The sequence below is a fragment of the Tursiops truncatus genome, chromosome 6, assembly GCF_011762595.2.
Source record: "Tursiops truncatus isolate mTurTru1 chromosome 6, mTurTru1.mat.Y, whole genome shotgun sequence".
NCBI classification, from domain to species: Eukaryota; Metazoa; Chordata; class Mammalia; order Artiodactyla; family Delphinidae; genus Tursiops; species Tursiops truncatus.
Genome location: NC_047039.1, coordinates 71,860,967 through 71,878,219, shown reverse-complemented (window position 1 = coordinate 71,878,219; position 17,253 = coordinate 71,860,967). Strand labels below are relative to the sequence as shown.

Genomic DNA, 17,253 nt, shown 5'->3' with positions numbered 1-17,253 from the left:
TATTTTTCGTATTGTACTATTTAAAAACCCTGCATCATCTGCATATAACAAAAGGTAATGTAGGTAGTAGACGAGATTTGTGTTGCAAAGAACATACTCGCTCCAACCAAGTGTCGAATCACTGGACAGCGCTAAAGAGATTCTAATTGTGTGGTCTTCGTTTATCAACTAAAAAGTCCAGTGCCCTGTCTGAACGTCTGTGCTGTGCCAACAGTGAAGAAAAGAGACACATGCCAACATTATTAGTGTGGATCAAATGTCAATAAAGCAGGGCCAGTGTGCTGAAAGCTGGAGTACATTAACTCCATACCCGTGTCCACATCTCCTATTGCAGTGAAACCCTGTTCCGTCAACTTGACTTCATAATCATGTGCTCAATGAAATGATATATGCATGCAGGGGCACAAATCATGTATCCAGCTATTAAAACGGTGCCCACAGCCCTACCCCTGTGAGCGGTTTTCAATTACTTTGATGAAGATTGGTAGGAAGGACTGCCATTAAATGTAGTATGTCCTTTTGAGGAATTAACTCAGGAAATAACTCATATAATTACTGTAAGCTTTCTTTCCCCCTTTCACTTAAAGAGTCTAGCCAACGTGTCAAGGCTACAACATGCTTCTCTGATGTTATGGCAACTAAATAACAAGGCATTTTGTAAGTACTGACAGCTATGTGTTATCATATAATTATTTCTCAAATTGTAAATGGATGTTAATTTCAGAATCATCCACGACTACACAGACAGTATTTGTGTTCACCACAGAATTAGACATTAAACCAATATTTTGGAAGTTTTCTTTTTTCTTTTGGTTCTCTATTTTGATTTTTAGTATTTTCAGTGCTTCATCACAATTTAACCTAAAGCTGATAGAATGCTTAAAGCACTCATCTGGCTTAGTTGTACCTGAGCTTCTGATTTTCTTGAGATGTTCGGCTTTTGTAAGTTGTAAATAATTTGCTTCTGAAACGGTACTTAAAACACACTATTAAGTTTTTCTCTCTCTTCTAATCTAAATTGCTTCTTTAAGAAAGGTTGAGAGAAAGGTACTGGTTCTAGAGGTTTGGAGTACCTAAAAAGGTGAGTTTTCTAAAAAACTTTCAACGTGCACATTCTTACTAACTTACCAACCCCGAAATGCATTCCTTCTTGTGGGTACACGATGTAAGTGCTTAATCGTCTTGAAGCTATATTCTTTAATAGTAGATGGCTTTTATCTAAATATCTGTTTTACATTATAAACTCCTTTGTAAATGACTTTCACAGCACCCAGCAGCATACTGCTCACGAGTTTTTTGATGACATGAAAATAAGAAGAATGTGTTTGAAAAAGCTGGGTGATCTTTTAAGTCGGTGCCATTTAAAAGTCTGGTCTGTGGACGGGCAGCTTCAGCATCACCTGGGAGCTTACTAGAAATGCAAATTCACGGGCCTCACCTAGACGTTTAGAATCAGCCTCTCTGGGAGAGACCTGGCCAGCTGTGTGGGATAGTCACTCACCAGGCGCTTTGAAAAGCACTGCATAAAGAAGGGTTAGCACTTATAAGTGCTTACTATGCTAGGAGCTTGCTGTATGTTATTCACTACTTGTAACAACCCTGTGAGGCAGATACTACTATGTCTGTTTTCTAGATGAAAGAATCACTTTTCCAAAGTCGATCGTAGAAATGGGTGAACTCAAGACAATCCCAGCTCTAAGCTCCAAAGGCTGTACCTTCTTTTGAATAAAGGAAGAGGGTTATTCTTATGGTGAGGCCTTACTGGAATGTAAAACTTCCACAGCAAAAGTGTAATTCTGCAAGTCACACATACATTTATACAGCAGGACACTTTACAAAATGTCAGTAGTCTGTCATTGAACATTTGGGCAGGGACAAAAATATTCAAATAGAAACACCAGTTAAACACAGTTAATTATAGAACCCTATAGGTTGTGCAGACGAGAAAGTGTACCTTCTTTCTACTTAAGACCATAATTAGAAGCAGAGATACTCATCTGTAATCAAATTTAGAAAGGGAGGCAAAGTTTCAGCTTTCAGTCAGAGGCCAAAATTTGGAACAGAGAGCCAATACAGCTAAACTAAATCTAAAACTCAATGAATTGGGGAAAGGGGGTGTATTTAGGGGAAGAAAAAAAAGCCAGGTTTTCATAATTCTAACAAATGCAGTTGAAGGAAGAATCTGATGGGATAAGCTTTTTGTTGGAAAATATGTAGGCAAGCAGAATTTGAACATGTTGTCGTATAAAGGCTTATATCTAGAGTTGCTCTTGTATCTGTTTTAAAGGGACCTAAGCCCACCTGATTGCCCCTACCCATGCCAGATCCCCACAGTCCCCCTAGAAGGAAAGCATTTGTGTCGATTATTCAGTTTGGTTTTTTGTTAGGCAGGGTGAACAGGCCAGAAGGAGGAGCAGAAGGGTGGGAAGACAGGAGAAAACAAAGGGAAGAGAAGGCACTAACTGTCCATTCCAGGATGCCTCTGTTTACTCGGGGCTCCCACCCACTAAACCATCAACCTGGTCTGCCACGGGGGCGGGGGCGTGGGGGGGTTGCCTGCTGGGCTAATGGGGCATGCAGCTCGAGCTCGACTAGCTGAACGCTGCTGAGTGCCTTCCAAGGCTCAGCACCTGCAGATGCTCGGGTAGACCGTGCTTCCTGGAACAGCTGTTCTCCACAGGAGTTCCAGCCAGTGCCCAGCAGCCAGGACAGGGAAGCACTGAGGGGCTCCAGACGGCCCACACTGACATCATCTTCAACGACCTCGCTGAAAACCAGTTCCCTAGGAATTGTCACGGTGAGGGCATAAGCAATGTTGAAGACACTCCTTACTGAAAAGTTTAGGAAAATGTGGACTTCTGGAAAGCTGACCATGACCCCTTTCTTTTGGGAATTTACTGTTATGGATAGCATTTTCTGGTCCCAAGACCAGGACACAGATTTTGTCAATACTGAAATGAAGGTAATAATGCATGGGAGTTGCTGTCCTCTCAGCTTCCTTCCTAGTTTATTCTCCTTGTCTGTATGTCTAGTTTTTGCATCATTAAGGGGAGATGATGCCAAGTGAGCCTCGGATTCTGAGTCTGAGCGGAATCTCAGCATCCTTCCTTCTCACAGCAGCCAGTGCACAGGCCACTGTGAAGAGTTCTGCCTCATGGAGAAACAGGAGGGATCAAATGGGGACGACTCTTTGCCACCACAGCTGTACCTCTTCATCTCAAATGACCCCACTAGGAAAACTGTGTGTTTTAAACCTTTCAGAATTCCTATCCTTTAACTGCACAGTGTTCTTTGCTTTACGTGGTCCTCCTCAGAAATCTTGACTTCTTTCAAAGAAAGATAAGTGTCCAACAGGGGAACTATTTATTGCCCTCATTAATAATCTCTGACACACAAATAAAATACTTAGGAATAAAGTTGACCAAGGAGGTGAAAGATGTATATGCTGAGAACTATAAAACATTAATAAAGGAAATTAAAGATTCAAAGAAATGTAAAGATATCCCATGCTTTTGGATTGGAAGAATTAATATTGTTAAAATGGCCATGCTATCTAAAGCAATCTACAGATTTAATGCACCTGTATTAAATACATCGCTGATTTAATACAGTATCAAATTACCCATGACATTTTTCACAGAACTAGAATAATCCTAAAATTTATATGGAACCATAAAAGACCCAGAATTGCCAAAGCAATCCTGAGGAAAAAGAACAAAGCTGGAGGCACAACCCTCCCAGACTTCAGACAATACTACAAAGCTACAGTAATCAACACAGTGTGGTACAGGCACAAAAACAGACATATACGTCAGTGGAACAGAACAGAGAGCCCAGAAATAAAGCCACACACCTACGGTCAATTAATCTTCGACAAAAGAGGCAAGAATATATGCTGGGAAGAAGAATCTCTTTCAGTAAGTGGTGTTGGGAAAGGCGGACAGCTGCATGTAAATCAATGAAGTTACAACACACCCTCACACCATACACAAAAATAAACTCAACATGGCTTAAAGACTTAAACATAAGACATGACACCATAAAACTCCTAGAAGAGATCATAGGCAAAACATTCTCTGACATAAATCATAATACCAGTGTTTTCTTAGGTCAGTCTCCCAAGGCAATAGAAATAAAACCAAAAAAACCACAAATGGGACCTAATCAAACTTACAAGCTTTTGTATAGTAAAGGAAACCATAAACAAAATGAAAAGACAACATATGGAATGGGAGAAAATATTTGCAAATAATGTGACCGACAAGGGCTTAATTTCCAAAATATACAAACAGCTCATACAACTCAACAACAAATAATAAATAACCCAATCGAAAAATGGGCAGAAGACCTTAAATACACATTTCTCCAAAGAAGACATACAGGTGGCCAATAGGCACATGCAAAGATGCTCAACGTAGCAAATTATTAGAGAAATTCAAATCAAAACTACAAGGAGGTACCACCTCACACCACTCAGAATAGCCATAATTAAAAAGTCTACAAGTAACAAATGCTGGAGAGGGTGTGGAGAAAAGGGAACCCTGCTACACTGTTGGTGGGAATGTAAATTGATGCAGCCACTATGGAAAACAGTAGGGAGCTTCCTCAAAAAACTAAAAACAGAGCTACCATATGATCTAGCAATCACACTCCTGGGCATATATCTGGACAATACTATAATTCGAAAAGATACATGCACCCCTATGTTCATAGCAGCACTATTCACAATAGCCAAGTCAAGGAAACAACCTAAATGTCCATCCACAAATGAATGGATCAAGAAGATGTGGTACATGTATACAATGGAATACTACTCAGCCATAAAAAAGAACAAAACTGTGCCATTTGCAGCAACATGGATGCAACTAGAGAGTATCATACTAAGTGAAGTAAGTCAGAAAGAGAAAGACAAACACCATATGATATCACTTACATGTGGAATCTAAAATATGACACAAATGAACCTACCTATGAAACAGAAACAGACTCACAGACATAGAGAACAGACTTGTGGTTGCCAAGGGGGGAGGGGGGTGGGGGAGGGATGGATTAGGACTGAGAGTTTGGGGTTAGCGGATGCAAACTATTACACATAGAACTGATAAACAACGAGTTCTTACTGTAATAGCACAGGGAACTACATTCAATGTCCTGTGATAAAACATAATGGAAAAGAATATGAAAAAGAATATATGTATATGTATAAATGAATCACTTTGCTGTACAGCAGAAATTAACACAACATTGTGAATCAACTATACTTCAATAAAAAAATAAATTAAAAAAAAATCTCTGCCATACAAATCCCTTCTAAACCCTGACCTCATCACCTTTTCCTTGAGGAAAGGTATCACTGCCCTGCAGGCCAACAGGAAGGTCACCAGGAGCAAAGCAGACCTTCCCTTCACAGCCTGCCCACCCCCTTGTCGATGCTTCTTGCCTTCAGTTCCCAATCCTAGGAATGTGATTTGAAACAGGGCCAAGGTGAGAGGACATGAGGATTCCTTGTCATGAGGTGACTGAGTAGAGATTTCCTCTCATAAAATGAAAGCTTTGGAATATGCCAGAAGGAAAAAATGCCAAAGGAAACAGTCTTCCCTTAGCTGCCTCAGTAGGAGGGATGCTACTAGCGTCAAGTACAACAAGGACAGGGGAGCCAGGCCCTGGAAGGTGGGCAGACGTGGCTTTGGGACCAGGTATAGCTGTTTTACAATTAAAGGGTCAGATGCTGAAAGCAGTGTTTTTGGGGAGCTATGGACAAATGAATTCATAACATCTGTTTACATCTCTCGGTGCCTCCAGTCCCCTCCGTCCACTCAAATTTGTCTACCTTTTCTGGGGTGGCTACTTATTTTCAGCACTGAGATGGAAGACAGACAAAAGAAGAGCACTTTAAGAAATGCTCCAGACCGAGAAGTGCACTCTGAGTGCAGATCTTATTCCCAGGAGGTAATGATGGGAGAGGCTAAAGTAAACCGCCAAGATCGGTCACCGAGCATCTGAAATGCCTGTTTCTTTTCTCTGACACAAGTCATGTAGCACTTTGGCGATCAGCACTTTGCAAAGAGCAAAGCGGATGTCTGCTGTTGAAGAATGCATGCAAGACTGAAGCCAGCGACACTGTAATCCACCAAATGCCTGTGATGCAACCCACAGCTCCCCAGCTCACAAGTTTCCTCACTGAAGTCATTTCCAGGGAAGCCAACAAGAAATACTGAAATATGCAGGAAGAGCCCAGAAAGGCTGAAGGGACTGAGTTTTCCAAGCAAACAGCAACTGTGGAGGGACTGTTTTTCTACAACGGAGGGGGCTCCAGGGAGAAGAGCTGCACATGTGTGAAGCCAACCTTCGTACTTCACCAGGGATCACCTGGATACTTCAAGTTCCATGCAAATGCACAGCAGTAAAGAAAAAAAGAAAAACATCAAGAAAAAGGTCTTCCCTGGTTTTGGTAACAACAGCTGGTGTGACCTCCATTAATCATAGAATTGGGCATCTGCAGGCCTCGCTCGCTGGAGAGAGGCCTCAGGCAGGTAGCAGCGATGACCTGGCGGCAGCTGAGACCCCTGTCTGTGGAGGGAGGAGGGCGTGCCCAGCGACTGAGATACCAAAGCATCCTTTAGTTCCTTGCACCTGCATACCCTTAACCTGGCAAACTGCGCTTCATAGAATACGAAGCCCAGGTTTCCCTATGCCCTAACGGAAGACATTAGGTTTTAAAGACAAACACAAGAAGACTTCTGAACACAGAAATAAAATGCAGTGAAAGACTGTGGAATCTGTACTCTTAGTCACTGTCACCAAGAAGTGCTACTGCTCTCTGGTTTTCTCACTGTCCTACAGCAGATGAAGTTGGAGATTTTGAAAAGCAACTGGTAATTCCTCAGTCTGACTTTCAGCTCTGCAGGCTTGCACTGGCCTTGGCCTCTCAACTCGTCTGGCATCTTGTCATTGTCCTAACAGAGATCACTACTGCTGTGGACACCTGGCATGTGGACAGGCGGCTGTGTCAACATAAGAGGTTGGCTTTCATTTGGACTGCATAGGCCTTTGACAATAAGGTTTTTGCCCCTATTAAATGTTCCTCTTGGAGAGAAACATCAAATGAAAGAAACTCACAGGCTTTTGGCTGTGGCTTGTATTTTAGAACCATAATGGGAATGGGGTGTATAAGGCAATCTGACATTTCCCCATCTGGTCCCACTTGTTGACAAGTATCCCCCACCCATGCTCTCAACCACTTGAAAAGCCAGTGAAGCAAAAGAAAACTTGTGTTAGAACATTCTGGCCTTTCAGCAGGATCCTGGCAATACAATTACCTGCTGGAGAAATGTTTGGAGGAAGTATGGGGAAAGGAAGAGGCTACTAAGAAAAAGTAAGTGCCCTCTTGGCCAATAAAGACTAAAGGGCCAACCTTTAAAACAGTGGTTAGCAAACTACAGTCAGTCCTCAAACCAGATCCAGCCCTTAGGCTGTTTGTGTAAATAAAGTTGTTATTGGAACACAGCCACACACATTCATTTATATTGTTTACAGTGGCTTTTGCACTCTAATGGCAGAGTTGAGTAGTGGCAATAAACACATGGCCTGCAAAGCTCAAAACATTTACTAACTGAATCTTTGTAGAAAAAAATCTGCCAAAACCTGTTTTAAAACAAATAGAATTTCCTTTAACTTTGGAAAGTGCTCTGGCAAGAGCATTCAGTTAATCTGTAACAAATGCCAGCAGACACTTAAGGGCAGGGGAGGGCATCTCAGAGGCCTAAGGATTTAGTGTTCTGCACTCCTTTTATAGGATAAAGAACAACAGGCGGCCCTCAATTTTTCTGCAGCATCCTTTTACTATTACCCAACTCTTAAATGTTATACTGTTCCATGCCTACAGATCCTAGGCGGCTTTGCACTCTCTGTTTATGTGTGGGCAGTGAGAGCTATGACCATCCCATCATGATGTGTAAGTGGCGCTCCCCCCGGCCCCACCCAGTTTTTAGGGTAGTAAGAAATTAAAGAACAGCTGTATATTTTTGAATTAATGTCTTTGGGGTTTTTTTTTTTGATTTATACCCAGGAGTGGAATTGCTGGGTCATACGGTAGTTCTGTTTTTAGTTTTTTTGAGAAACCTACATACTGTTTTCCACAGTGGCTGCACCAACGGACATTCCCACCAACAGTATACAAGGATTCCCTTTTCTCCACACCCTCGCCAACATCTGTTACGTGTGTTCTTTTTGACGGTGGCTATTTTGACAGGTGTGAGGAGATATCTCATTGTGCTTTTGATTTGCATTTCCTCTGATGATTAGCAGTGTTGAGCATCTTTTCATGTACCTGTTGGCCATCTGCATTTCCTCTTTGGAAAAATGTCTGTTCAGTTCTTCTGCCTATCTTTTAATCAGGTTGTTATTTGAAAAGATATATGCACCCCAATGTTCAGAGCAGCACTATTCACAATAGCCAAGATATGGAAGCAACTTAAGTGTCCATCAACAGATGAATGGATAAAGAAGCTGTGGCGCGCGCACACACACACACACACACACACACACACACACACACACACACAATGGAATACTACTCAGCCATAAAAAAGAATGAAATTTTTGCCATTTGCAGCAACATGGTTGAACTTGGAGAGCATTACACTAAGTGAAATAAGTCAGAGAAAGACAAATACTGTATGATATAACTTACATGTGGAATCTAAAACTACAATAAACTAGTGAATATAACAAAAAAAGAAGCAGACTCACAGATTTAGAGAACAAACTAGTGGACGGGGTAGGAGAGGTAATATATGGGTTGGGGAGTGGGAGGTACAAATTATTGGGTATATGATAGGCTCACGGATTATCCGTACCACACAGGGACTACAGCCAATATTTTGTAATAACTGTAAATGGAAAGTAACCGTTAAAAATTGTATAGAAAATCATGATCCTACAATATATGTACATGCACAATCCTCGACTTCTGAAAAAATAAAAAATAAAGCACAGCGGACTTTTTTGAGCTGAAAGAGTCGCTGGGCGTCATCGTGACCCCCGCACACTGGCCGTCAGGGGCCATGTCTGTACCTGTTGGCCAAAAGCTGGGACCTGGTTCCTGAGGGCGAGGTCAGGTAGATGGCCAGGTCTCCCCTCCTGGGGTGGGTGATGGTGATGCGCACAACTACGTGTTCCAGGTAGCTGACATGGTGGTTGGGATTGTCGGAGCAGCCCGACGCTTTGTAGACGGAGCGCACCGCACTGTTGGGCCGAACTGTCCTGCAACAGAGAGAAGGGGGTTTGAGCAGAGCACGAGGCAGAGCTCGGCTGCGTGAGCCTGCAGGCCTGGAAGGACCGCGTGATGCAATGCAAGCCGTGGTCGCTGGAGACTAAGGGACACAGTGTCATTACCCAAATGATTAGGTCGTTTAAGGGAGTAACCCTAGTTAGGGTGGGAAAGGTGCAAGTGAGAGGAAAGGAGGAATGAAGGTTCTTTTATCTTCATGCAGGTAGTGGATATCAATCTTGTTCAGATAGATCGCTGGGCCCTGGTGCTGGAGTGTCTGATTCAGTAAGGCTGGGGTGGGTCACAAGAATATGCCTTTCCAACAAGTTCCCAGGCGATAGGGATGTTGCTGATCTGTGGAATCCACTTTGTGAACCACCAGTATAGGGTACTGTTGTACAGTGGAGGCTTGGGGATGACTATGACCTTGATTCAAATCCCTGGTCTACCATTTCCTTTCTCTATAAGCCAAGCGCACACTCTTCCGCTTGCCTACAGGCTCCTGTCTTCTTCACTAGCTTCCTCCTGTGCCACTGTGCCCCTCGAACACTGGGTTCCAGCCACACTAGCATTGGTTCAAGTTCTGGGATAATTCAAGTTTACCTTAGCCACTTTGCATACACTACTCTGCCTCTAGTGCTTTTTTGCTGCTGTTCCTATGGCTGACTCTTCTTTCATAGTCAAAGCTTAAATTTCACTCTCTAAGATGGTCACTGAACCATAGGAAAAACATGTTCCCACCTTTTATTTACTACCCCTTTTATTTTCAGCATTCGCTTATTGTCATTTGTAATGATCTACTTATTATATTATTTTGGTTTGACTCCCCCGCTAGACTGTAAGCTCCACAAGGGCAGGAAGCATTTCTTATTCCGGTTTCTATCCCTAATTATCTAGCCCAGTGCTTGATAGCCAGTAAGTGCTTGATAGCAAGAAAAATTGTTGCTGAATTGGTAAATGAATTTGTGAATGAATAAACAATTATTCCATTTGATCCCATTTCCTCCTTTGTCAAAAGGGAATAATACCCAAGTTGTTATAAAGTTTTAAGAAGAAAACACATTGTTTCTAACACTTGGCTTGACCTGTAGTAAGAGCTCAGTAAATACCGGTTAACTTTTTACTTCTTTTTTTTTTTTTTTTCTCTTATTCTTTGCCACAAATGGGTAGAATGGGGAAAAAAAAAACTTAGTCCACTTATTTCTGCTTCCTAACAAGTTCCTCAAGAATGATAATGGCTCTAGTTTTATTACAAACCAAAGTTCTTACGTATTTTTCCGAGCTAACTCTCTAAAAAGAAAGCTGAAAGCAAATCACTAATAAAATCACTAAAATAAATCCTATTCTTCGGATTCAGCGCCTAGGAGAGACTTCACTGTCACTTGATGAATCCAATCAGCACAGCCTCCAAGTTTGTGAGGCTGAAACAGGGGACGAGGCCCTGGAATCTGAGTAAACTGCAATCTCTTTTACTGGGCATCCTGCATCAATCTTCAGAGAACTACATGGTGTGCAGTTAAGTTTCCAGAACATAAGGTTTAGTTTTGGGAGTACACCAACTTATGGGGAATATTTCTACCATAAAATATGGGGAATACTTCTACCACCGATTAGAAATATTGACAGAGTAGAAACTTGAAGAATGCCCATCTGTAAGGGTCCCCCCCCCACCCCCTTGTAAGATACGTTTTTCTTTTAAGGATCCTTGGGTTATACTAGTGTGTATTTAATGGCTTAGGGTCTTAAGACATTCTATTAGAATTTTATAATTACATTAGAAAAATACTACACAAGTTTCTAGTTTCCATGTGCAACACAGGGCTGTCTCAAGATAGCTGCACTGGCCTAATCTCTTTTAGGGCACTGTCACGCTGTCTGCTTGCAGCAAACATTACTTGATTTGTCGGTCTGTGCTCTCCACACACACGTGCTGCTGGGGAACAGTGGTCCACTTCTCCGCCTCCATCACCATGGCTTCCGCATCCATCAGTCCAAATCCATAGAGATGGCTCACTACAGAAGGCAAGAAGTTGGTCAGCTTTACCGTAGTTAGCAGCAACCTAGGCCACATATGTTGAGTTATACTTTCACACAGTAGAAAACCCAGACGCAACCCTACGGGAGCCAAGCTTTCTTTCTAGCAATGATTAAAAAAACAAATAAAACAAGTAAACAATCCTAAGAAAATAAGATGAATGCATATTATTCATTGAATATGTTCTATAACTAGTAACATGGCTACCACTTATGAATTGTTACTACATGGCAGGCACTAGTCCATAGTTTACGTTTAATTCTCCCAACAATCTTAAGATGTTAGTGCTATTATTATTATCATTCATGGATGAGAAAACTGAGGAAAGAGAGAAACTAGGCTAAGATTGACCAGCAATTCGGTGGTTGAGCCAAATTCTAACCCACGTAGATTTACTCCCAGGCCTCACTGTTAACCACTTGTATTCAAGTGATAACATCACCAATTTTGTAAGATAAAATAATTAGTAGGTTTAAAGAGAAGTGTATACAACTTCAAGAATATAAATTTTCTGACCTATCTAGTATTTTGGTTGAAAATCCTGCAAGACATAAATTATTATCTTTCCTCCGGCATATGAAAAATTTATTAAACTTCATGCATGAAATATCTGGAGGCCTCTAGACTTTTATGCCAGCTTCTTATCCTCGAATGTTATAAACTTTTAGCTCTCAATGAGAAATACCTATTGATCTAAAGCTAAATTTGACGTAACTGTCTCAGAAGTTTCAATTACATATAGGAATATTTTAATGATGATACAGTGAGATCTACATTTGCAGCTCTTTCTAAAAATACTTTAAAATCCCAGCTGAATGCTTAAAATCTCCACCTTGCATTAAACTCTCTCATATCTTTATATTTAACACAGAGTCCTACGTCGACCAGATTTATTGCCTAAAACATTTCCTTATGACATGAATTACTTTATGCAGAAATGTCTAGAGATGCCCGTGCTTATGGATTATTTAAATACTTCAGCTTGAAATTCAAGATATTCTATGATACAGTCCCATTCTACTTTCAAAACAACCTCCTCACCAAACCTTCTGCGTTAGCAAGGTCAGTCACTCCTCTGCAGTCCCAGTCATATCTTGCTCTTTCTGCCTCACTGCCTTTGCTCATGCTGAGCCCTCGGCCTGCAGTTCCCTCACTCATCCTCTCTGCAGAGTCAAACTCTACTCTTCTAAGTTCCTGAAGGCCTAGCTAGTCTATCTTCTCCTTCTTGAAATAGTCTCTGACCAATAAAAGTCAATAGACATTTACTGAATTTCAACCATCTGTGATGAGAGAATTTTCTCCTTTCTAGACCTATAACTTTAATGAATTTGTCAATCCATCTGCCCTTCTGCCCATCTAGCCAGCCATCCATTCATCCATCCGTCCATGCATCCATCCACCTATCCAACATTTCTTGAGTGCCTTCTATACGTGCCAGGCACTGTATTATGCACTGCACTTTTTACCTGTGTCATCTATTGAATTGCTAATTAACTCTCTGTCAGCGTGTCTTTTTACCCCAAATGTATTAGAAACTGCTTGATGGTAGGAACTAGGACTTATATGTCTTTATCTGTTTCATGGAAGTGAGCAGAACTTTACACACATGGGAGGAAATTACAGCATATAAAAAGGAAAATTGTGCTAGGATTCACATTTCTGCTATTGGCTGATCATATAACTTTTGGCAAACAAGATAAATTATCTAACCCACAATTTCCTTGTGTGGGGATATTATTATCTATCCCATCACCATTACTAAATTGATTATTATTATATATCCTATATGAGAAAATCTGTGTAAAGAACTATACAAATGGAAGTGCTCATTATTATATCAGATACTCAGCCAGACAGGACATACTGAATAAAACAGAATAAAAGTACTTTGCTATGGCAACGATATATTTAGGATTTTTATACATGTACTTTTGTAACTTTTATTATAAGTGATTTTTCTCTTGATTAAAAAGTAAGGTATGTTCATTGTAAAAACTTGTAAATACATCCAGAAAAGAATAAAATAGAACTCATCACAAGTCGGTAAATGCTACTAAAAATTCTATTTAGTTTTATTTATATAGTATTATGTGAGGTAAGCTTGCCGCCTTCATTAAAAAAGATACAGAGTAACCCACATAATAGAGGAGAAATGTCAAATTTGGGCTTAAGGAAACGAAGTTGTGGAGAGCTTTTGTTAAAGTTCATATAAATCCTATGTTGTCACTTATCACTTAACCATAGTCTATATCATTTCATCATGAATACTCTAAGGTATTTTCTTTCCCTGGAGGAATTGAAATTATTGCCGAAGACACAATACTAGGCTGACTCTGCATGGTGCACGAATATCCCCAGACTAGCGTCAAGCGGTTTTAAACCCGTACAATTTATCACTTAGTCTCAGTTTAGGGAAATGAGATAAGAGATTTGATTGATATGAGGGGAGTAGGGAAGAGGGTAAGTGGGGGCCTGGGGAGGGTAAGGGCTTTGAATAGTCTACAGAGTGGGTGCCTGGGCCCCAGCTCAGCTGTGCACGCTGCTGTTCCCTACCTCCCCACACCCCACCCCCAATAACTGTCAACTTAACCTTTAGGACATAAATTAACACACAGAGTCATCAAATACAACAAACACTTCATGACTGTTAAACAACCACTCGAGTTAAGTAGAAAAGCACCTTGAGTCTTTATGAAGGCCGTAAATTTGTTTCGGTTTCCGATTCAGTTCCTACCCTCCAGAGACAAGGTCTGTTCACGCAGCACTCAAAGGAGGTGCTCAGAACAGAGGCTGAGTAGCTGCAGTAAAACTACAGACTGGCAGGTCAACAGAAAGAAAAGTGTATATTAATAAAATATTAATAAATGAGGGAATCAGAAGAGATCATTGAAGTCCATTGAATCAGTAACGGAGCTTTTCAGAAATTTAAATTATTTTAAGATACCTGAAATTGTGTATCTGCCCACAATCGTGATACACAGTCTAAGAAAAAAATGAAATAAATTTATTTCTTCTTTTTTTGGGGGGGGCGGTGCTGACAATATATCAACTCTGTGTATTCTGATGGGCAGTTATTTGTTTGGTTTTTGGCAAATACTAATGAGAAGATAATTACACAATGAATGTGTTGGGCAGATAAACTCCTTCAAAACATGGTGTCAACAGGGAAACAAGCCATTAAATGGTATGGGAGCACTAGTCATTTTTCTGATAATTTTTTATGTAATATAAAGTTTCACATTCTAAAATTAGCTATAAATTCAGAAACACTGTTGTGTTTGAGTCAACCATTTGAGTCAAGCCTTGCCCATCACACTGTTACCACTGTTACCATGCCCCATGGAGTATGATTTCTTACAGTGGCTGCACAACAGCTGGCTTAGAGATGAGGTTCCATATGTATTTGTGAAGTGAATGAATGTAACTGATTAGAGAAATTTTCTGTAATTCACCAAGTGGCATAAAGTGTTTTTAGGAGAATTGTAAGGGGGAATTAGGAGCTCTGTTCTTTTTGTGACTGACTACTATAAAGTCATCATTAATACTCAAAATGTATTCAAGTATAGAGCCAATATTCCTATTTTTAAAATCTATGATTACCTGTATAGCAAATACACCAGCAAACAACTGGTTGTGATATGGCCATTCCATCACTCAAATAGTTTTATCTATGCACGTTTCTCATGCCAAGATCAGAGCAAATCCTGAGGCTGAAAGTAACTTCGTGATGATCAAGTGGGACCTCTCTGTGCAAGCACTGTGCCAAATACAAAATTCTTTGAATTCAATATTTAGGAAGACGTGGAGGGAACAAAGCATGTATATAGATTAACTAAAGATCTCGGAGCACAGTTAAGACATGTATTCCAGAAAGTACATTTATCTCTTGGTAGAATGCTGCTGAACAAGCTTAATACAGGCAATCTGAAAAACTTGCTTAGCGTTATATTTGTTCCATTAGGCTGCATGACTGTTTCTGCAGATAAGTTCCGAAAAGTGGAACTGCCTGGCGCCAGAAGTTTAACTAGTTTTTATGCCAAGTAATCCAAAAGCTTCCCTGCTTGGACTAGTCAGATGGCCGAGAGAAGGCAGGAAAATAGATAATGTTCTCCGGCAGGTATACTTCCATCTTCTGATGAGACCGGAAGTGCCAAGAGGAGCGAATCATTAAATACACAAGTAAACAGTTGCAAAGTTCAAAAGCAGATACACTTAATTTAGACCACAGTGCTAGCTATGAGACCTAAAAAAGTCAGTTCTAAAGAAAAGTTAGAAAGCTCAGTAGGAAAAGAAAAATTAGAAGTTTCGGGCACAGGAAGCTATAACCAGGGAAATTTGGTGTACTTCTATCTCTCTTAGCGGACATCCTTGCTGATGCCAGCTATTTTAAATCGTTTTTAGAAAAATACCATACTGAATACATATTTCATAACTCTAAAATGGCTATTAGTAAAGCACTCGCTATATACTAAAGTAATTGATTGGAAAAAGTTGTGTGTGTGATTTTTTTTTAAGTGTCTGAGGTTCCTGAAGTAAGGCTTTCTGCTACCAGCTGCAGATGTACAGACAATGCTATGTAGCATCCAGTGTAAAGGAGGGCAAACAACAACAAAAGCCATCCAAGTTGCCTATGAGAGATTAAAAATTTTGCCTGTGACTGAAAAAAATACAACTAAGTGACAGCTATCCATTCCTGAGCATTTAATATAAAAGTACAGCCAATTTCTTCCATTGGGGAAATCGTTTCTTATGACTAACACAACTAAATGCCTAGGTTTACCCAGAGGTGTCCTGGTTTTAGCACTGAAACCCTGTGTCCCGGGGAAAGCCTTCATTCATGGACAAACCAGGAGAGTGGCTACCCCACGTGGAACCAAGGGAGTAAGGTGATGCTCTTATGGGGTGGCACAGAGCTCTCACATCTTTTAATATCAATAATCCAGTAACTAGAAGACGTATGGGCATCCTGAACTTGTATTTGTTGAGATGCACGTGATCATCAAAATATAAAAGATGGTTGATAAATAAGGTTTAATTATTCAATTCTTAGAAAGGGTCAATTTCAATACACTTCACCAATAGAAGCTAAGAATTTATACCATTAATTATGATATCACTCGTGGGGTTTGGAGCACCCACTACGTATTCAAAACAATGAGGTTCCAAAAGAAACAGAAACTGCTATGTGTTCTCAGGCCAGCAGGAGATGAGACAAGAAAAACTCTATGATTTCACTAAGAAACAAGTAAAAGCGATAACTGCGTAGTCACCGTGTAAGTGTAAAAAGACTTCAAAAGAGTAAGAAATCAGTAAAAAGGACAATGGATGTAAAGCAACTACTAGAGCCTGCTCTACACAAAGTACTCAATAAATGTTAGCTGAAATTTGGAGTCAGGTAAGATGACCCAAGAAGGGAAGGTGATATTTGGACTGGGCTTTGGTGTCCACATCAGATTCAGTGAGGTGGAGATGCAGGGAGGACAACCAGGTGCCAGGATGGAACCTCCCAGTTAAATAATCATCAGGTCTGGGTGTGGTTCTTTGGCGCAGTGAGGAAACCAGCAGCCCCAGCGTGTGGGGTGAGTGGTCAGCGGGGGATGGGCATTAGCAGTCTACTTAGTAGGAAATAAGGGGAAGAGAGTGGACTGCGGGAGAACTGGATGCCAACCGTGACAGTGGGGTGTCTTCTGCCATCAGTCAGGCTGTTGCTATTCTATTGATACCTAAGGGTAAACCACCAGACTGAGAGGTCGTTAAGCAAAATGCAAATTCCTGTCTTGAGGGGGGCTGCCTGATCTGCAGGGTGGGGTTGAAACTCCGACTGAGATCAGAGAGCTCCTGCAGCTGTCAGAGTCCTCTCACCTTTGGGTTCTTTGATCCTCAATGTGCTGAACCACCTGTTCTGAAATAACTGCTCCCACCAGAGACCGTGTGCCTCCTGCACCTA

The 17,253-nt window shown here is 40.9% G+C and overlaps 1 protein-coding gene across 1 annotated transcript in view; it reads right to left on the bottom strand.

The window, feature by feature from the left end:
* Positions 1-17,253, bottom strand: part of PCSK5 (proprotein convertase subtilisin/kexin type 5) — a 445,837-nt gene that overhangs the window by 168,116 nt on the left and 260,468 nt on the right. The window contains 2 exon segments of the mRNA XM_033858183.2: positions 9,076-9,264; positions 11,167-11,284. Of these exon segments, the coding sequence (XP_033714074.1) occupies positions 9,076-9,264; positions 11,167-11,284 (307 nt within the window).